At 50.7% G+C, this 21,003-nt stretch overlaps 1 protein-coding gene across 8 annotated transcripts in view; it reads right to left on the bottom strand.

Annotated features, from left to right (window-relative positions):
- ABCC3 (ATP binding cassette subfamily C member 3) overlaps nt 1-21,003 on the bottom strand; it is a 46,905-nt gene that overhangs the window by 17,830 nt on the left and 8,072 nt on the right. For 6 of the 8 annotated variants that reach the window (XM_036879543.2, XM_036879540.2, XM_036879542.2 and 3 more), the window contains exons 2-19: nt 17,274-17,450; nt 16,841-16,966; nt 16,490-16,627; nt 15,512-15,637; nt 15,232-15,293; nt 14,412-14,534; nt 13,362-13,553; nt 10,248-10,425; nt 10,003-10,164; nt 9,368-9,460; nt 8,111-8,314; nt 7,863-8,009; nt 7,386-7,473; nt 7,009-7,075; nt 6,648-6,774; nt 6,390-6,566; nt 4,110-4,277; nt 3,611-3,800 (exon numbers count right to left, since the gene is read on the bottom strand). In XM_036879543.2, coding sequence (XP_036735438.2) covers nt 3,611-3,800; nt 4,110-4,277; nt 6,390-6,566; nt 6,648-6,774; nt 7,009-7,075; nt 7,386-7,473; nt 7,863-8,009; nt 8,111-8,314; nt 9,368-9,460; nt 10,003-10,164; nt 10,248-10,425; nt 13,362-13,553; nt 14,412-14,534; nt 15,232-15,293; nt 15,512-15,637; nt 16,490-16,627; nt 16,841-16,966; nt 17,274-17,450 — 2,545 coding nt within the window. The remainder of the gene's footprint in view (nt 1-3,610; nt 3,801-4,109; nt 4,278-6,389; nt 6,567-6,647; nt 6,775-7,008; nt 7,076-7,385; nt 7,474-7,862; nt 8,010-8,110; nt 8,315-9,367; nt 9,461-10,002; nt 10,165-10,247; nt 10,426-13,361; nt 13,554-14,411; nt 14,535-15,231; nt 15,294-15,511; nt 15,638-16,489; nt 16,628-16,840; nt 16,967-17,273; nt 17,451-21,003) is intronic. The other 2 variants (XM_057501350.1, XR_008997347.1) reach the window with 2 other exon arrangements.

Below are 21,003 nucleotides of genomic sequence, written 5' to 3' on the forward strand. Positions count from 1 at the left end.
TCACAAAGCCCCAACTTCTGTGGGACACAGCGAAGGCAGTTTTAGAAGAAAATATATAGCAATCCAGGCCTATTTAAAGAAGGAAGAACAATCCCAAATGAATAGTCTAAAGTCACAATTATTGAAACTGGAAAAAGAAGAACAAATGAGGCTCAAAGTCAGCAGAAGGAAGGACATAATAAAGATCAGAGAAGAAATAAATAAAATTGAGAAGAATAAACAATAGAAAAAATCAATGAAACCAAGAGCTGGTTCTTTGAGAAAATAAACAAAATAGATAAGCCCCTAGCCAGACTTATTAAGAGAAAAAGAGAATCTACACACATCAACAGAATCAGAAATGAGAAAGGAGAAATCATGACAGACCTCACAGAAATACAAAAAATTATTAGAGAATACTATGAAAATCTATATGCCAATAAGCTGGAAAACCTAGAAGAAATGGACAACTTCCTAGAAAAATACAACCTTCCAAGACTGACCAAGGAAGAAACAGAAAATCTAAACAGACCAATTACCAGTAAAGAATAATACCCATTCTCCTTAAAGTTTTCCAAAAAACAGAAGAGGAGGGAATACTTCCAAACTCATTCTATGAAGCCAGCATCACTCTAATACCAAAACCAGGCAAAGACTCCACCAAAAAAGAAAGTTATACACCAATATCCCTGATGAACATAGATTCAAAAATACTCAACAAAATATTAGCAAACTGAATTCAAAAATACATCAAGAAGATCATACACCATGATCAATTGGGATTCGTCTCAGGGATGCAAGGATGGTACAACATTCGAAAATCCATCAACATCATCCACCACATCAACAAAAAGAAGGACAAAAACCACATGATCATCCCCATAGATGCTGGAAAAGCATTCAACAAAATTCAACATCCATTCATGATAAAAACTCTCAACAAAATGGGTATAGAGGGCAAGTACCTCAACATAATAAAGGCCATATTTATAAGCCCACAGCCAACATCATACTTAACAGCGAGAAGCTGAAAGCTTTTCCTCTAAGATCGGGAACAAGATAGGCATGCCCACTCTCCCCACTATTATTCAACATAGTACTGGAGGTCCCGGCCATGGCAATCATACAAAACAAAGAAATATAAGGCATGCAGATTGGTAAAGAAGAAGTCAAACTGTCAGTATTTGCAGATGACATGATATTGTACAGAAAACCCTAAAGACTCCACTCCAAAACTACTACAACTAATATCTGAATTCAGTAAAGTTGCAGGATACAAAATTAATACCCAGAAATCTGTTGCTTTCCTATACACTAACGATGAACTAGCAGAAAGAGAAATCAGGAAAACAATTCCATTCACAATTGCATCAAAAAGAATAAAATACCTAGGAATAAACCTAACCAAGGAAGTGAAAGTGAAAGACCTATACCCTGAAAACTACAAGACACTCTTAAAAGAAATAAAGAGGACACTAACAAATGGAAACTCATCCCATGCTCTTGACTAGGAAGAATTAATATTGTCAAAATGGCCATCCTGCCTAAAGCAATCTACAGATTCAATGCAATGCCTATCAAAATACCAACAGCATTCTTCAACGAACTGGAACATATAGTTTAAAAATTCATGTGGAACCACAAAAGACCCCGAATAGCCAAAGCAATCCTGAGAAGGAAGAATAAAGCAGGGGGGGAATCTCACTACCCAACTTCAAGCTCTACTACAAAGCCACAGTAATCAAGACAATTTGGTACTGGCACAAGAACAGACCCACAGACCAGTGGAACAGAATAGAGAGTCCAGATATTAACCCAAACATATATGATCAATTAATATATGATAAAGGAGCCATGGACATACAATGGGGAAATGACAGCCTCTTCAACAGCTGGTGTTGGCAAAACTGGACAGCTACATGTAAGAGAATGAAACTGGATCATTGTCTAACCCCATACACAAAAGTAAATTTGAAATGGATCAAAGACCTGAATGTCAGTCATAAAACCATAAAACTCTTAGAAAAAAACATAGGCAAAAATCTCTTGGACATAAACGTGAGCGACTTCTTCATGAATATATCTCCCCGGGCAAGGGAAACAAAAGCAAAAATGAACAAGTGGGACTACATCAAACTGAAAAGCTTCTGTACAGCAAAGGACACCACCAATAGAACAAAAAAGGCATCCTATAGTATGGGAGAATATATTCATAAATGACAGATCTGATAAAGTCTTGACATCCAAAATATATAAAGGGCTCACGCACCTCAACAAACAAAAAGCAAATAATCCAATAAAAAAATGGACAGAGGAGCTGAACAGACAGTTCTCCAAAGAAGAAATTCAGATGGCCAACAGACACATGAAAAGATGCTCCACATTGCTAGTCATCAGAGAAATGTGAATTAAAACCACAATGAGATATCACCTCACACCAGTAAGGATGGCCACCATCCAAAAGACAAACAACAAATGTTGGCGAGGTTGTGGAGAAAGGGGAACCCTCCTCCACTGCTGGTGGGAATGTAAATTCGTTCAACTATTGTGGAAAGCAGTATGGATGTTCCTCAAAAAACTCAAAATAGAAATACCATTTGACCCAGGAATTCTACTTCTAGGAATTTATCCTAAGAATGCATCAGCCCAGTTTGAAAAAGACATATGCACCCCTATATTTATCGCTGCACTATTCACAATAGCCAAGAAATGGAAGCAATCTAAGTGTCCTATCAGTAGATGAATGGATAAAGAAGATGTGGTACATATGTACAATGAAATATTATTCAGCTATAAGAAGTAAACAAATCCTACCATTTGCAACAACATGGATGGAGCCAGAGGGTATTATGCTCAGTAAAATAAGCCAGGGAGAGAAAGACAAGTACCAAATGATTTCACTCATCTGTGGAGTATAAGAACAAAGGAAAGCTGAAGGAACAAAACAGCAACAGAATCACAGAACCCAAGAATGGACTAACAGTTACCAAAGGGAAAGGGACTGGGGAGGAGAGGTGGGAAGGGAGGGATAAGGTGGCAGAAAAAGAAAGGGGGCATTATGATTAGAATGTATAATGTTGGGTGGGGGCACGGGGAGGGATATGCAACACAGAGAAGACAAGTAGTGATTCTACAACATCTTACTATGCTGATGGACAGTGACTGTAATGGGGTATGTGAGGGGAACTTGGTGATGGGGGAGGTCTAGTAAACATTATGTTTGTCATGTAATTGTAGATTAATGATAGCAAAATAAAAAAAAAAAGAAATATATCTGTTGATAACTAAATGACTTTCCTAAGCACTTGCATATTTACCAAATAATTTATTTGTAAAGTCCTTGCTGGACCAGCTGGGCCTGGGCCCTTATGCCCTTTGACACACAGGAAACTGTGCCTTTGAGGCTGGAGCTCCTGACCCAAGGTTGTATAGGTAAGGAAGAGGAATGGGAGGGACTTGACTATGTCCAGTTCACTTTCCTTCTTGGTGATGTCTGACATCACACAGATGGCTCAAGCTCCCCAGAACCTCCCTGCACAACACTGGGCCCATCCAGAAACACTCAGAGACCCCAAGACAGGGGAGATGCTGGGAGGGCACAAGAATACGGAGGCCCGGGGATGGCGGATACCGGTCCTGCTGTCCTCCAGGTGCTCCTCGACCCCAGCCGGCGCATAGTTGCGGAGGAAGTTAGCAAAGGAGCCATTGTGCTGCAGCAGGGCTGAATAGGAGCCCACCTCGGATACTTGTCCGTCAGCTAGCACGATGATGAAGTCCGTCTGGGGCAGGAAGCTGATGCCGTGTGTCACCAGCACACGTGTCTGCGGGAAAGGCAGCAGGCTACACCCTCTCTGCCCTCAGCACACACCCCCTGTACAGGCAAGGGCCCAGGGAGCGGGTATGAGGCACCTGTGTACCAGGGAGCAGAGACAGGCTCCTGGGTTCCCCGCAGCTGGTTCAGCACCTCTGGGGTACGACCCACCATGGCTTTCCCCTGCCACTCAACCTACACTCCTGCCTCTCAGGTCCCGCTCACCTCCAGGTCTCACCCAAACCTCTTGGCCTCTTACAAGTTCTCTCCTAGGGCCCTAGATCTCACCTTAGCTCCCTTAGCTTCCTGAAGGCCTCACCTTGCCTGCCAGCACACCTTCTGGCCCGATGACTTGGTCAAAGATATGCTTGGCCACATGGGAGTCCACGGCTGACAGCGGGTCATCCAGGAAAAAAGTGTCGGCCTCACTGTAAACAGCTCGGGCCAGACTGACCCGCTGCTGCTGGCCTCCAGACAGGTTAATGCCCTGGATAGAGGAGGGAGGTGGGAGATGTGTACTAGGTAGAAGGGAGTCAGGCACAGGGGGAACAAGGGCCGCATCACTTGCAAGGGCCCTGTCATTCAGCAAGGCAGACTTCTAAATTCACATTTCATATGTGAATTTTTCTTAAATTCACATTTCACAAGGTCCTATCCCTGTGAAGCTCTCAGGAGTGGAGGAAGGGGTGATGGCTCTCAGAACCCTCCCAGGGCAGGGGGAGGGCATCCTCCTTCCTTTTCTCTACCACCCTGTTCAGATGGTTTCCCTGCCCGCTACCCTCATACTCTAGAAGGCTGGAAATCCCTAGAAGGTCCTTAATAGACCTTTTAATCTCCCACTGCCCATACAGTCTGCATATGACTTTCATAATAGCTATCCCATTTGGTCTTCATGTCAGTCCTTCTAGGACGGCATCATGAGCCCCACTTGCCAGATGAAGAAATTAGAGCCCATGATGTTGATGTCTTTGTCTAAGGACCTGAACTATTATTAAGGGCAGAAGCAAGGACATAAACCCTGTATCAACTCCAGAATTCATCAACCCTGAGATCATTCAGGTGCCAAGGGGAGGTAAGATCTCCCTGTAAACCCATGATGGGGAAACCGAGGCACATACCTGCAGGGCTGGGCCCAGAGGGCAAACCCCAGACACACAGCCTGCTTCCCTACTACCAGCTTTCCTTAGTCCCTCTGCAACAGGGCTCAGCTCCTTACCCTGAGAAACTGACCCTGGGGAGAGCAAATGTGGGGTGGGAGCTGGAGCTGCTGGGGAGAAGCAGGGGGTGGTGTGCACCTTAATGGCTGAGACACGTGAGCATGCCTGTATTCAAACAATCAGTCTTCCTTGAGTGCCCACTATGTGCTGGGCACTAAATTAGGTTGTGATGTGTGAGGTCAGTGTGGGTACAGGAGAGAAGGGAAGGAGGAGTTCCACTTCAGTGATGGGGAGCTCTTCTCTGGATCCTATAACCCTGGACATCTTCGTGAAATTTCCCATCCCCACTGCCAGGCTCAGGCCCTTATCACCTCCCCCATTGTCACAAGAGCCTCTTTACTGGTTCTTGTGCCTTTAGGCCCGTCCACGCTGCAGCCAGGGCAGCTTTTCAAAATACAATTCCTGTCCCTGATTAAAACCCTTCACTGAAAAGTTGAACATCAAGATAAATAATGATGGTAGTGAATTAAAAGCCATTGAACTAAATAAGAATCCATGAGCCCATGTTGATAAAAATAAATTAATGTATAAGTATAAGTAAAAAAGGGGAAGGAGGGCAAAGCTCTTTCTTAGAGTAGAATGCCAGCCAATAGCTAGAGAAGGAGTGGAATTAGGAAATCACCACTGGGCAGACCTCATAGTAAACACTGACTCAGGCAAGAATCATCAATGAAAGTTGTTAAATGAAGTCATCAATGAAAGACACCACCTCAAACAAGTGCTCAAAGTTGCCATGGTCAAAAAGGCATGAGTCAACGTCACGTGCCTCCTGAGAAGGACACAACCTTATTTCTTTGGTATTCCCCCAAAAGAATATAACCTGAACCTAATTATGTTCAAATTGAGACACATTCTACAAAATGACTGGCCTGTACTCCTCAAAAGTGTAGTTTAATGGGACAGAGTTTGAGTTTTGCAAGATGAAAAGACTTCCCAAGATTGGTTACACCACAATGTGAATGTAGTTAATGCTACTGACCTGTACACAAAAATGGTTAATGATAAATTTTGTTATGCATATTTTGCAACAATTAAAAATGAATCAATTAAAAATCAAAAACTGTCACTGATGTTCCATGGTTTTTAGGGCAAAGATCAAAACCTTAACCAAGGTCCTCAAGGCTCTAACTTGCCCTGTACCCCAGCCTGTCCCTCCCTAACCTCCAGTCACACTGAGCTGCACCAGAATGCCAGGCCACCCGCCAGTCCTCAGCTCACACCTTCAAAGGCTTTCCATCACTCTTGGTAAAAGCCACAGTCCTTGAAGTGTTATTACATGAAAGAGTGAATAAATGCTGAATGAGTGCATTTATGGATCCGGGCTGGGTTGAGGTAGGCCGCTGTATAGCCGTCTCCCCAGAAGATGGGAGGGGATCCTGTACCTTCTCTCCAATCTCTGTCTGGTCCCCGCCAGGCAGCATTTCCAGGTCGGCTAGCAGGGCGCACGCCTCCAGAGTCCGTTTGTACCGCTTGGGGTCCAGGGCTTGGCCAAACAGCACGTTTTCCTGAAGTGTGCAGTTCTGGATCCACGCTTGCTGGGGCACATAGGCCACAGAGCCCTGGCCGCAGGAGAAGGTTACCTTGGGGTCTGCCCAAGGCCTGGTGAAGCTTCCTTTCCCAGGATTCTCTACCCTTCTCACCTTCACATACACCTTGCCTTCCAGCTTCTCCATCTCTCCCAGCAGGGCAGACACCAGAGAGGACTTCCCACAGCCCACAGGTCCCAACACGGCCACCAGTGCCCCTGTGGGCACCTGGATGTTTAGGCTAGGGGCAAAGAGGCCAGGAGCCCAGTCAGAGGCAGGGATCAAGTTTTTGGTCCCCAGCCTTCTCCTGGGAGAGCTCAGCCCTTCTCCCTGTCAGACACTCCCCTGATTGGCTGAGATTCTTCCTATTTTCCAGGACAAAAGAGTTGGGGGGCCAGCGTGGGGGTGGCTTCTGTTATTCATCTGAACTTTGTCCCACTTTAGGCAGCTGAGACGGGGTGGGAGCAGCTGGTACCTGTGCAGGGTCGGGGGCAGGTCCTGGGCCCAGGTGAAGGTGCCATTGTGTATGGTGACAGCATAGCCTGGGAGGACCAAGGGTGTACAGGGTCAGGGGCCCAGGGCAAGGGGGAGGAGAGGTGTGGGGAGCCCTGGGGGCAGAGGCCAAAAAGAGAAGGCAGGGAAGCTGGTGGCAGAGGGAGGTGCAGGGGGAGCCCTAGGAAAGAAAGGAGAGAGGCCTGGGGGAGGGATGAAGTAGAGGAGAACAGAAGGCCCAGAAGAGGGAGAAGGTAGGGCATAGAGTTAAAGCAGGAAGAAGAAAAGGGGGTCACAAGAGAAAAGTGAAGAGCTCGGAACTGGATTTTCTGGAGCAGCCCCAGAAGAAGGTGTCTGGACCTGGGGCGATGGTCTTCCTTTCCACAAACTGGGGGTCAAGTTCATCTTGGCTCAGGAAATGCTGGATCCGCTTCAGAGACACACTGGTCTGCAAGAGGATCTGAGTCAGCCTGGAAGCCGTGCTTTTCTTACCTCACCCACTCCTGCACTTGCCTAGCCCCCAACTTCCTGGGTAAGGCAGAGACCCTAAGGGCCAGTGCCTGGGACCCCTCCCGTGACCAAATCTTCCCTAGCTCCCTCTGTCAAAGATAGGGCCCAGGTTGGTAGAGAAGGCTATCTCCAAAACTCACGTTTCCAGGGACCCTACATGACCTACTCTGACTCCAAATGACCCTGACTCTAATGGCTTCATTCAACTCTGAACAATTCTTCATAATGCCAGATGGGCCTCCCCTGGTTCCTAACTCTCCTTGATTATCCCCTGACCCCCCAATGTGCCCTAACTCTATCAGAACCCCCAACCCTTCCTGGGATTACCTGGGCCAGGTTGGTAATTAACTGGGGCAGCATGTTGAGGGGAACCTTTAAGATATTGAACAGGGACACGGACACAAAGGCCTTCTCAGCATCCAGCACGTTGTTCTGGTCCACACACACGTACACCCCGAGGGTGATCAGAGTCACCTGGGCAGTGGAAGCAGGGGTGGGGGATGTTGAGGTGGAGTCTGCCAGGCCCAAGGCCCAGGCTGAGCAGGTGGGAGGCCGGGGCCACTGGGAGAGCTCACCAGGAAGGGGGTGCAGACCCAGATGAAGGTGGCTATGGCATGGAGGTAGGCCATCTTGCGCAACTGCCGGAGCTCGCCCTGCCGGATGCTTTTCACCTGCTCCAAGAAGCTGGGCTCCCAGGCATACAGTTTCAACACCTTGATGCCGCCCAGGATCTCATTCATCAGCCTGATGCGTGAGTCCTTGGACTTCATTTGCTCTACCTGAGGGAAGAGCAGCAGGGGCCCGTCCCACTCCTCTTGCTGGACCTCTGCCACCAGCTCATGCCTGCACGCCTTCAAATACACTGAAGCCGTTCAGACTTCTTGCCCTACCCTCTGCTGGGCCTCCAGGGCCCCTCAGCCTGGAATGCCCAACAAAAGCCAGCTCTGGACTCAGGGCTACAGTTACTGACCCTCCCCCAGGCAGCAATTTCTTCCCCCTCCCCCCAGGTCTCTAAGCCATGTAGTGATTTCCTTTTGTAGTGATTCTGGGTGTGCCTGCACCCCCAGGTAGACTGTGGTCTAAGGGTACAGATGGCTTATACCTTTGTTCTCCTAGAGCCTAACCTACGGTGTGGCACACCAAATTAATTAATTCATTCAACCCCTATTTATCAAGTGCCTAGAGTGTACCAGGTCATGTGCTAGATGTGGGGCAGATGATGATGAACAGCTCAAACGAGGTACTGGCCTTGATCATCAGGGTTTATGCTGAGAGGCGAAGAAAAGGAAGGAGTTGGGCAGGCAAGGAGGGGATGAAGCGCATTCCAGGGAACAGTGTGAGTGGTGGCTTGGTGTTTGGACATAAGAAAGGTCGGACTGGCTACAGCTTGACCATACCTCAGGGGGTGATGGCTTGCAGGGTGAGTAGGGGCCTGGTGGGTGGTCCTGTGGAGTTTGCCATTTATTCTATGTGCAGTGGGAAGCTACTGAAGAGTTCAATAAACATTTGTGAATAAAGAACTGGATGATTGGCTATTTGCACTCAGAACAGTGTGGTGGGAGAAACTCTCAGGAGGCCAGAAGGCATAGGTTCAAGTCCCAGTTCTGTCTGATTCTGGACTGCCATCAACATTCCAGGTCTTGGTTCCTCAGCTACAAAATGAAAAGGTTTCTAAAACCCTCTCAGAGTTGTTGTGAGGACAGAGTGAGCTAAGGTTTGTGAAAGTGGCTTGTAGTCATCCATACTCAGTACATAAAGCAACTGAGGCTAGCGAATGCCCTCCCTCAGGCCAGGTGCTCCAGGCAGGAGTGGTGCACCGTGACAGCACCCACCTGGAAAGCACGCATCTTCATGGCCACAGCTCCGTTGAGTGGGATCAGCAAGACTATGAGAGCAACTCCAGCCAGGACAGAGGGACCCAGGATCTGAGGAGGCACAAGTGGATCGATAAGACAAACAGATAACCAAAGTGTACAGACAGAACCCAATGGACAACAGGTTCTTGATCTGATATGTGGATCTGGGCAGGAAGCAAAAGATGATTGTCAGCCAAAGAGATAATGGAAAGCAGACATAGAGAAAGCTGAGATGATGAAGACATTTGCAGAAGCAGCCAGCCAACAGATAACGACAATAGATAAGGACAAACGGCAGACATAGAAGGGTGTCCAGACACACAGGAAGGCCAATACAGACAGACAGACAATGACAGCCAGAGTCACGTCCATCCTGCTTCCATGTGCCCCCTTTCCTTTTCTGGGATCTGTCAGAAGGATGATGACACAGGCTGGAAAGCCTTGATTGCAGACACCATCATCCTTGCAATCCTGGCCCCCACCCCAATATCTAGGATAGCTCTTGTGTCCATTATGCAGCCTCTCTACTGACCCAGAATTACCCTGTCTTGTCCCTTCTCAGCAAGTTCAAGGTCAGAGGAAGGGGGAAGAGGTCAGGGTTTCAGAATCACCTGCCAGAGAAAGTAGATTGCCAGGATGACCTGCAGGGGTGCTGACCATATCAGGTTGAGGAAGGGGGCAAGGTCCATGAAGCGCTGGGCATCCACTGAGATGAGATTGACAATTTCTCCCACAGTGGACTCACGCTTGACGGAATTGGTGATGACCAAAGCCTGCAGGGGGACAACAGGGCAATGGGCTGGGTCCCTGAGCCTCTCCAAAGCTCCCTAGCCACCTGTGCCCTGCTCCAGCTGACCTTCCTGTAGATGACACCTGTGATCCCCACACGAAGCTTCAACCCAATCACAAAGATGCAGTGGAAGTACTGGTGTAAGATCAGACTCTGCATCGTGGAGCACACGAACATCAGCACAGCCACCAGGAAACCCCACCAGGTAGGGGCCCTGGGGTTTGAAATAAATCTGATCAGGAGGCTGTAACAGGAGGAGAGTGGCATGAGGGAGGGAGGCCCCCCAGGCTGCCCTCTACTGCTGTCCTCCCCTTTCACCCTCAGCCTCCCTCTGCCCTGCCTCTGAAACCTTTCAGGTGGGGGCTGCTGGCCATCACTCCCACCCTCCCAGGCCAGGGGACTCAGTCCAGTGCTGCCTCATGACCATGACCCTCCATCTTTGCTCCGTTCTGCCTTCACCTCCTTTCCTTTCTGCCTGGGCCCCACTGCTTAGCCCTTCTATTACCCTCTCTCTACCAGCCTCACCTGCCTGACTTTCTTGCCTCCTTGGAGTGCGCAGCAGGAAGAACTGCTGCACACCCACTGATTAGAATCTCCTGGCCCTTTTCCCAGGCTGCTGGGGGTTCTAGAGGCCACCCATGACCACACAGACTTTTTCCCCTCAAGTTCTTCCTCTCCAACCTCGGCAGCCCCCAGTGCTGCCCTGAGACCTTCTCCAGGCCCTAATCCCACTTCTGCCCCTTGGCCCTCCTCACTTCTCCCTCCTCCCTTCTCACCTGTCCCCACTCCTCACCCCTCTCAGCAGTCACCCCACTCACATTTTCCCACTTACTGAGAACTCCCTGCCAAGCACAAACTCCCCACCTCATCAGGAACACGCTCCCTCACTGCCCCCCTTTCTCCTGAGCTCCAGTATCTTCATCTCTGATGCCTGATCTCTACTTCACCTATGAACATGACTAAGTCTCTTCCATGTTGGGACAAACCTTCCCTCAACTCCATGGAGCTCCTGCCATAGCTGCAGCCAGGCCTCTCCTGCCGTGGATTGACTGTATCTCTCCCAAAAGAATATGTTGGCACCCTAACCCCTGTACCTGTGAATGTGACTTTATTTGATCTTTGCAGATGTATTCAAATTAAGATTAGGTCATACTGGAGTAGGAAGGGTTCCAGTGACTGGTGTGTTTATAAGAGAAAGGAGAGGGACATTTGCACACAGAGACACAGATGCACACATACACGTGCGCACCCACACACCGCCGGAGAACACAATGTGAAGATGAAGGCAGAGTGCTGAGTGAGGCGTCTACAAGCCTAGGAATGGGAAGGATTGCCAGCAACCATCAGAAACTGGAGGCATGGTACAGATTTTCAGAGTCTCTAGAAGGAGTCGATTCCGCCAACACCCTGATTTCACACTTCGAGCCTCCAGAACGGTTAGAGAATATGTTTCTATTTTAAGCCACCCGTTTGTGGTGATTTGTTACGGCAGCCACAAGAAACTACTACACCTTTCTTTACAGGGAAGTTTCTAGATGTCCGTGGCCCTGTCTCCACTGCAGACACTGAGCTCTCAGGCTCTTCCCCTCTGTCTCAGCCTCTATTCTTGGTAAAATCACTAACAACCTCCATGTTGCCTTTTTCAGCCTTTATTTTATTGGCTTCATGGAGGCCATGCCATTCCCTGGAAGCGCTCTCTGCGCTTTACCCCGCAACCGATGGATCGTGGCTTTTCCCAGCTCTGGCCCTACAAGCCAGTTTTCTGCTCACCCCTTGCTTGTCAGAATCCCCCAGGGCTCTGTCTGAGGCCTCCACGTGGGCTTTCTGGGAAACCTCAGCCACAAATCAGCGCTTTCACCTGATGGCTCTGAAAATGTGATCTCCAGCTAGCTGGGAATCTCCCCCATGGGGGCCCATCAGCACCTGGGGGCCAGTGTGACCAAGATTCAACTCACCAACCTGTCTGGTGCCCAGCCCCTTCCAGCCCACTGAGTTAATCATTTGTAGTACCCACGTCAGAACCCAGGTCGCCCTTGACCCCTCCCTCTCTCTGCCACACACACGGACCTTCCCAGGAGCTCCTGAATCCTATCTCATTGCTGGCCTGGACTCTCCTCTGACCTGGTTGGCCCACTTCCACCTGGCCACCCTGCCCTACATCCCCAACACTACTGGCAGGGGGATTCTTTTGAAATGGAAACCAGATGCTCCTCCCTGGCTTCAAATCTTTCAAGGATTTCCTTAGCTCTCCTTCCCCACCCTCCTTCTAGTTACCCTTTCCTCCAGAAATGCCTGGAGTTGTTGAGTCATGCTGTTGCAGGCCTTGGTGACTTTCCTTTGGTTACGTGTTTCCCTCCATCCTCACCTAGTTAACTAATTTGTCCTTCCAAACTTGATAATCTCACTGGCTGGCAGGTGTACCTTGTGCGTTTCCAAGCTGGCTTCTTTGTCCCTCCCTGGGTTTTCCAGACAACTGGGCACACTTCTGCACACATTGTACTCTGATGAATTAATTCTTGGTTTCTTAAGACTTTAAGACTGTATCTTATTTATCTCTGTATCTCTAGTGTCCAGCACATTCTGGTACCCTGGAGGCTCAATAAATGTTTGCTGAATGGATGAATGCACGAATGGAGGGGCAAGAGGTTGCCAGGGCTCAGCTGCTAGGCAGCTTTCCTTCCCACCCCCTCAATTGAGGGTGCCTTCTAGTCCAAGCCACTCATGTGAAAGATGACAGCACCTATCATCTGGATAGAGCACTGTAGCTGTAGTTCAGAGCCCTGGACTCAATTCCATCTTTACAAGCTGGGTGCCCTTGGGTAAGTCACTTCATCTCTCTGACTTTGCTTCCTCATTTGTAAAAATAGGAATGGGCGCACCTCTCTGTAGGACTATTGGGAGGATTTAAAGAGAGAATGTTTGTTAATGCATTCACCAGGGTGCCTGGCACATGGTAGGTACCTAGTAAATTAAAATTGGGTGTGAATGGTGAAACCGATGTGCAGAGGCATCGCCACTTGCCAAAGGTCACACAGGAAGTGCAGATAGGTCTTTCAGTTCCTGTTCTGGGATTCTTCTCACTACCTACTGTCCCTTCCTCTGGGCTCAGTCCTTGGCAACAGCCAGCCAGCCCCCACCCCTCCCAGGGAAGGGCTGCAGCATGAGGGAGTGTGGTCAGACCTGAGCAGCTGTGGGTTGACAAAGGAGAGCAGGTCCTGGATCAGCTTGAAGCACATGCTGATGAGAAAGCTGGGGCCAAAGGTGGCCAGCAGGGTCTTCAGAAAGGAGGGCTCCCGGGGCCTGGGCTGGCCCCCTAGCAGCACCTCATCCTCACTGGAGACTTTCTTCCCAGATGCTGCTGTATCCTTGGGTCTGGTCCGGGAAGAAGGAGCAGTGGATAGGAATGGGCACATGGACTAGGCTGGCGAGGAGTGGGGAGGAGGGGGAGCTGCTTTCTTGGCATTCAGGACTGGTTGTGGGGGGCTGACAACGTGCCCTGCCAACTGAGAGTTCCCCAAGTGCCTGTCTTCAGCTGCTGGAGGCTATGTGAAGGGCGGCCCTGGTGCCACCCTGAGGACTATAATCCCGCAGTTCCTCTGGCCCCCTCCCTGCTGCCCCAGGACCGGCTTCCGGGATGACACTCATAGGCAAAGGAGACCTGGGCAGGGACAGCTGGTGGTCTAGTCACCGGGAAGCTGAGTGGGGAAGGTTGGATGTGGTGTGGAGAGTAAAAGAGGGGGTGCAGCCGGCCAACTGGGGGCACACAGGTCTTCTCAGAGGCTCCAAGCCATGGAAGCCAAGACACTCAGACCACACCCAAGTCCCCAGCTCCTCCAACAGCCAGTCAGGAACCAGGGGCTCCGGGCTGAACAAGCCCTCAATTCACTCCTGGGCCCTGGGGTGTGGTGGGAGGGAAGGCGGTTCTGTCCTGCAGCAGAAATGGGTAGGGAAAGAGGACTCTGAATCCCAGCTCTCTTGGCGGGGCAGTTGGCAAGAGATTAGTTCCAGGATCCTCTGTGGGAGGCTGCCAGTGGGAAGGCCCTTCAGCTGGAGGGACAGAGTAAGTGTTCTGAAGGTGCCGGCAGAGCTGGGAGAGGTCCATCTCCTGACCACCTGCACCTGCTTTCGTCCCCACCCTCAGCAATGTGGTCACCTACGAGCCTCCCCTGCGGGAGACCTGACTGTGTGAAGGGCCTGCGTGGAGAGACACGGCACCTGGGGAGGGCTCACCCTGCTGCCTGCTTCTTCCACGCCTCCAGCAGCCTGTGCACCACCGCCTCCGAGCGGTCCTCCTCCTTCAGGAACCAGAGGTCCTTCTCTCCCAGGGGCCGCCGATAGCCGAGGATGGCCATGCTTGGGTGGCAGAGAGCCCCGCACACGGTCAGAGTTCAGCAGCCTAGAGCTAGGGTCTCCAAAGCCCTAGGGTCTCCAGAGAGGAGGGTCTCTCTGGGGTGCTGTGGCCAGGGCAGTGTCTCCTTTATTTCCCCAGTGAACAGGCTGGAGGTCAAATTCCTACCTAAGGCCCCCTCCCTGCCTTGTCCCCAGATGCCCCATTGATTCCTGGACCCTGATATGAAATTCACACTGGCTGGGTCCAAGGGCAAGTATGTGGTCAGGTGGATGAGGTGCCTCCTCAGTGTTAGATGGCCGATGTGCGGTCACCCAGGTCACAGACACTATTATCCTGCTCAAGCCGCGCTGAGGGCAGCCAAGGAAATGACAAGCTGCAAGCTTATCCCAAACTATAAAGCTTGGAACTAATTACAGCTTTCCTCCAGGCCCCTGGGCCCATCCCTGTGGTCTGCCAGATGCAGGGCTGGCCTGTGGCCTGGGATCGGAGCTGGGCCAGGCTGGGCCTCTGCAGTCAGCCCCCAACCCTAACAGACAGGTTTTCTCACCCTCACCTGCCCCAATGCCCACTGGGGTTGGGGTTTGGAGTATGGGGGGGCCAGCCAGGCCCAACTTCTCAGGCCTCTGAACTTCCAGCCTGCTCCCCTTCCTCCCTCTATCCCCCTCCCTCTGACCCAGGCTGGAGGACCAGCCAACTCACTTTGTGAACCACCAGAAAGACAGGCGGGAGAGGAAGCCAGCACTGGTCTCCGGGCAAGGGTTCTAGAAAGTGAGAGGGTGGGATGGGGGAAACCAGAGCACCCACCACATTCTCAAGGAAGAGTGGAGGGAGGAAGGCCTCCTTGTTACTTCCTGCTCCAAGCCTAGTGTAAGCACTGTGCAGCTGACACGGGGACAGAAGGACTGGAAGGGATAGGGGTGGCTGGTAAGGGCTGGGCTAAGGCACCGCCACTACCACCCAGCCTCCATGGAAAACTCACGGGCTCGACATTCTTTGGGGAGAAAAATGGTGGCTTCTCCTTGAAGCAGGACAGGATGAGGGCAAAAAGCACCAGGGCAAAGTAGATGTAAAAGGTGGTGAAGCGGAAGGGGTCGGAGATCTTGCCCTGGTGGGGAGGGTACAGAGGGGCATCAGGGGCTCAGGGAACTAGGGCCGGCAGTCCTGCCCTGAGGGGTGACACCTGGGGGGACCTGGGTTCCCTGCTCAGAGGGTTCTGAGAGATGGGAAAGGGTCATGAGGGGGCCACTGTTCGGTGAGGACTTGCCCTGCACCAGGCATTGTGCCAAGCACCTCATCCCCATGACCCTGTCCAACCCCCCCTACAAGGCATAAATCTTAGGATACCCAGTTTGCAGTTGAGGAATGGAGGCTGCCAAAGGGTAAGCCCTCGCCCAGGATCCCAAAGTGAGGGGAGTGTCCAAGACTGTGCTCTTACTACCACACCTGACAGCCTCCCCCTGAGATGGAGAAATGGGGATGCACTAGATGGACCCCCAGTGTTCCTGACCACCACCCATCACCAGCAAAGATCAAGAGGAAGGCTGGGCACGGAGGCAGGGTGTAAGAAAGGGGAGAATGAGGTAATAGGATTCCCAGGTAAGCCAGACTGTGTGTGCATGTCTGCACGTGTCCATTACACCATCATCGGCAAACAGCCCTGTCAGATATTGTGCTTAGTGGGGGTAGGGGTGGAGGTGGCTACGGGACAGTCCCCTGCACTCCATGGAAGTCCAACAATGGCTGCATCTCACCCCTTCGCCTCTGTTACACTGATCCTCCACCCCCAGCCTCCCAGTCTGCTTCCTGTAGAGACCCAGCAAAGAGAGGACACACAAAAAGGTCCTGAGAGCCGGGGAGAAGGAGAGGGGAGGAGTCTGGGTTCTAGCGGTGACCTTGAGATCTGAGGTAATGCCCTAGACAATGCTGGGCCTGGCCGGGTTCCTCTCTTCCCCCTTACCTTTGCCACAGCTGAAAGGATCTTGGAGCGGAAGGGGATGATGGCGCAGCCCACGCACAGGAGCCAGAAGATGATGAGGACCCCCGAGGACTGCACCCCTTGCAGCCGCTCATGCTGGATCAGCAGGGTGGCCAACAGCTGTGCAGGGAAGGTGGGGGAGGCCAGGGCAAAGCACACACATCTGGACCTGCCTCTTTCCTCCTCACCCCATGTGGCCAGATGATTCTGGGGTCACTCCCATACCCTTCCCACCGCTCAGGCATCCAGCCTACTCCTCAGGGCCCATGGTGCCCCCATCTCAATCACACAACCCACTGGAGCCCCCATGAGTTCCCAGGGCCCCACACTGACCATGGTGACCCCCACCACCAAGGGGGTGACAAAGAAGATGGGGGCAGGAGCCCAGCCGTGAGCCAGGCCATGGAAGGAGTAGAAGAGGTCAGCCCAGGAGACACACCACAGCAGGACACCTAAGGCCTACAAACAGGGCACATGTTGGAGCCTCCATCCCGGAAGGTAGGAACAGTCCCCACTGAGGAGGGGTCTTTGCTCCTGAAGCCAGCAGACCTGCCTGGGGCCTGCTCCTGAGGGCCAGGCTGGGCACCAGCCAGAAGCTTCTCAAGAGTGGGGAGAGTGTTACCGGAGAACACTCAAGCAGGGAGTATCTCATTTATTTGCAGATCTGGGTGGCAGGCCAGCTACTGAGGGTGGAGGGAGGGAGTCACTGAAAGGAGAACCCCCTCAGGTCCCAGCCGCACCCACAGGGGAGCCCCACAGCCCTGACCGTCTTGAGCCTGGAGAGGTGGGAGAGGATAATGTAGCCTCGATGGTGGCGGTGTAGGTAGAAGAGGTAGCAGGGCAGGGCCACCCACAGGTAGATGCAGGGGACCCAGGCCAGCAGTGAGTTCTGGAAGCAGGGAGTGAGGTCCGGGCTGTCGGTATGCACAGACAGATTGGAGTCCTGGGAACAGAGAAAATAATTCAGTGTTGTGGCAGCCTTCTAAAGAACAGGGTTCTCACTCAAGGGAGGTGGCTGGGCTTATTTCCATGGGCGATGGGTCAGAAGGTGTGTGAAGGCAGCAGAGCCTGTGTGTGCAAATGAGCAGGTGTCGTTCTGAGTCTGAGCTCTCCTAGCAGGCTATAGTTGCCCCTGTTTCCTCATTTCCTCTCTCTCTAACTGAGCTATAATTTAAGGACAATAACTTATACTGTTTAAAGTGCACAATCCAATGAGTCTGACAGTTGTATAGCCTGCAAAAAACACATGAAATAAAGACTGTTTCATCATTCCCTGAGTTCCCTTGCTCACCTTTGCAGCCCATACCTCCCATGCAACCACTGATCTGCTTTCTGTCTTTCTAGATTTCCACTTTTTCTAAATCAGTTTTTTATTTTATCAAAGCAATATATGCAGATGGTTGAAGAGCCCACCTCCTCTCTCAGCCTCTCCCAGGGAAGGGATAGGGAGCTTCTCTGAGCTTTAGCTGCTTCTCCTTCAAAATGGGGGAGGCCATCCACTGCCCCACCCACCTCCCTGGGTGGGTGTGAGCTCAAAGGGGCAGGGAATGTGGAGAGAGCTTGCTAAATTACAAAGCCTAGGGTGACTGTCTTACCCAAGGGTTTCAGCCCCGCACAAGTTCACTATGGATTTGATGAGACTGAGAAATGGCAACAGAATGTTCTTGGGATAAAAGGGTTTATACCCGGCTGTATTCTCCTGGTGGTAGGTTGAGCTCTAGAATCATCTACATCCAGCAGTCTGCAGGTCCATAATCCACCTTAGTCTCTACCTCCACCCACACCACTGGGCAGAGCTCTTTAAAGATTGGCTCAGTCAATAATAGCTCATTGCCTACGGGTGTGGAAGCATTAGCTTATCAGGGGGCCAGTTACATCATCAAGTAGTTTAGGGTCAGGTGAGGATCCTGGCCAAGGGAACTTGCATTTTCCCCACACCACTCTTTTCTTTTGTTTGGAAGGTGTCTCTCATATTCGCTCCAGTTGAGGTTCCTCATCCTTCCATGTAGAACATCACAGGCTTTTGTTAAATAAATATTCAGGGTTCACACTTTTGACTATGTAATATTGTTCACTTCGAAGTTCACTACAAGTGGCTGTACCTCTTTCATGCTGTGTGACCTTGAGCGAGATGCTTAACCTTCACCTCTCTGGGCCCTGGTTTCAAGGGTAACATTGGGATGATAACATCTCCCACCTGGCCCCTCTGCTGTCCTACCAGCCCAGGCCCATTCCTCTTCCTGAACAATTTCCTTGGGGTTCTGGTCCCTTCCCACTGATGCCCTAGGGGCCCAGATCCCTGCCCACACTTTCTGGGTCTTAGCTTCCTTGTCTCTTTGCTGGTTCTCCCTCTTGGCATCAGTGTGCCCCAGGGCTCAGTCCTTGCCTCTTTTCCATCTCTTTCTCCATTTGCACTCACCCCCTTAGTGGTCTCATCCAGTCCCAGCTATGTGCTAATGACTCCCATGTTTATTTCTCCAGCTCACACTTTTTTTTCCACACTCTCCAAATCCCCAAACTCTATATCCAACTACTCAGTGACATCTCCACTTCACACATGCAAGAGCCTGTACGGACCTGCATAGTGCCCTTCTCCACCAGCCTGTGACGTCTCTTACTGCCTTTCCTGTACCACTCTAGCCAGTGGCCTCCTGGTTCTGCCTAAACATCAGGCACATTCCTTCCTCAGGGCCTTTGTACTTGCTGTTCTCTCTGGCATTCCCCTTCAGGCTCCTTAAGTTTTCCATCTCGAAGCCTACTGTCTTGTCAATGGGTTTTAGCCCCCGGAAAGTTCACTATGGATTCAGTGTGACCAAAGAAATGACACTAGAACATTTCTTTGGGGTGAACGGGTTTATCACCTGGCTTGTTCTCCCAGCAGTAGGCCGAGCACTAACATCCCTCACTCTGCCCAGAGCACCGGGCCGAGCTCTCTATATAGCGCAGTAATAACTTATTGCCTACAGATGCGGAAGCAGTAGCCTAGCAACAGGCCAGTTACATCATCAGGTGGTTTAAGTTCAGTGAGGATTCTGGCCATAGGAACCCCAACTTCCCCACACCTACCCTGACCACCCTGTTTAATGTTGGCATCTGCATCCCACCCCTAGCATTCTCAGTCCACCCTCCTGACCCTTCTCTGCCTTTTATTTTCTCTATAGTACCTATCACCTTCTAACATGGTATATAATTTACTAGTTTATTAAGCTTTCTCTCATCTCTTCCTGCTGACATGTAAGTTCCTTGAAAGAATTTTTATTTATTGATATGTTGTAAGTACCTAGGATAGTGCCTAGTACATAGTAGGTGCTTAGCAAAAATTTGTTTAAACAAGTTAAGTCAAATATTTGTTGAATAAATAAATGAACGAACAAAAGGATAATCTTATACCTTCCCTTTAAACCTTCAGTGGTGTCCTACTGCCTAGAAGACAAAAATCCAAGCATGTTATTATGGCATTCAAGGCCCCCAGCTGGCCTTGAATTACCTATCTGTCTGTATGAACTAGCTATGTGCTTGAGTTCTCCCATCTTGGGAAAATATTTCATGGAGTAGTCTGCACACCCTGCCTCCCTTTCCTCAGCTCAGGTTCACTCTGTGATCCCGTCTGGGTCAGCCCTCTGCCCTCCAATGCCTGCCAACTGCCACGAGATAACTCTTCCTGAAAGGTAGCTTTGTCCCTCGCCTCATGCCCACACCCCTGCTGCTCACGGAGCCAGGTCCAAACACCACAGGCTTCTCATCTCACCTTCCTTCCCTGCTCCCTTCCCTGCGCACAAACTCACTCACCTGAAATCTGCTTTGAGAATCTCACTCCTCCTCCTACACTTTTGCTCAACCTGGTCCCTCTTTCTCCCACCTGTCAAAATCCCAAGAGCTACAGGGAAGGGGTAGTGGGCCTGGCCTAGTGCTTCCAGCTTGAGCATCCTTCCTCCTCTGGAGCAACTGTCTTCACCTGACGATGCTTCAGTGAGAGCCTACTATGAGTCAGGCAGTGGGCTAAGTGCACCTGGGGCAGACCTGTCCCCACCTTTGGGTATTATGCAGCGCAGGGACCCACTGCTTTGGGGCATTTTGCTCATGCCCCAGTGGGCAGAGGTTGTATTCTAGAGCCCTGTATTCAGTAGTCATTCAAGCAGTGTAAGCTAAGGACCCATAAACGTGCTGGACATCCAGCGTGACAGCCCAGAGTCACAGAGCTGGGTGCACTCCTGGCTCTGGTCAGGCATCCCAGGGGGAGGGGAGGCAGACACAGCTAAGCCAGCTCCAGCCATGTGTTTTGCTTTTTCCCTTCTTAAAACATTTTTTAGTGAAGTATAACATATGTACAGAAAAGTACACACATCTTGTTTACACCTCAATGAATTTTCCTACACTGAATGCACCTGTGTAATCAGCATCCAAATCAAGAAACACGACCCCCAAAGCCCCCCTCCATACTCCCTCGCAGTCCCTACTCACCCCAGGGGAATGCCATCCTGCCTTCTGTATGGATT

This window comes from Manis pentadactyla, chromosome 4 (genome assembly GCF_030020395.1).
Source record: "Manis pentadactyla isolate mManPen7 chromosome 4, mManPen7.hap1, whole genome shotgun sequence".
NCBI classification, from domain to species: domain Eukaryota; kingdom Metazoa; phylum Chordata; class Mammalia; order Pholidota; family Manidae; genus Manis; species Manis pentadactyla.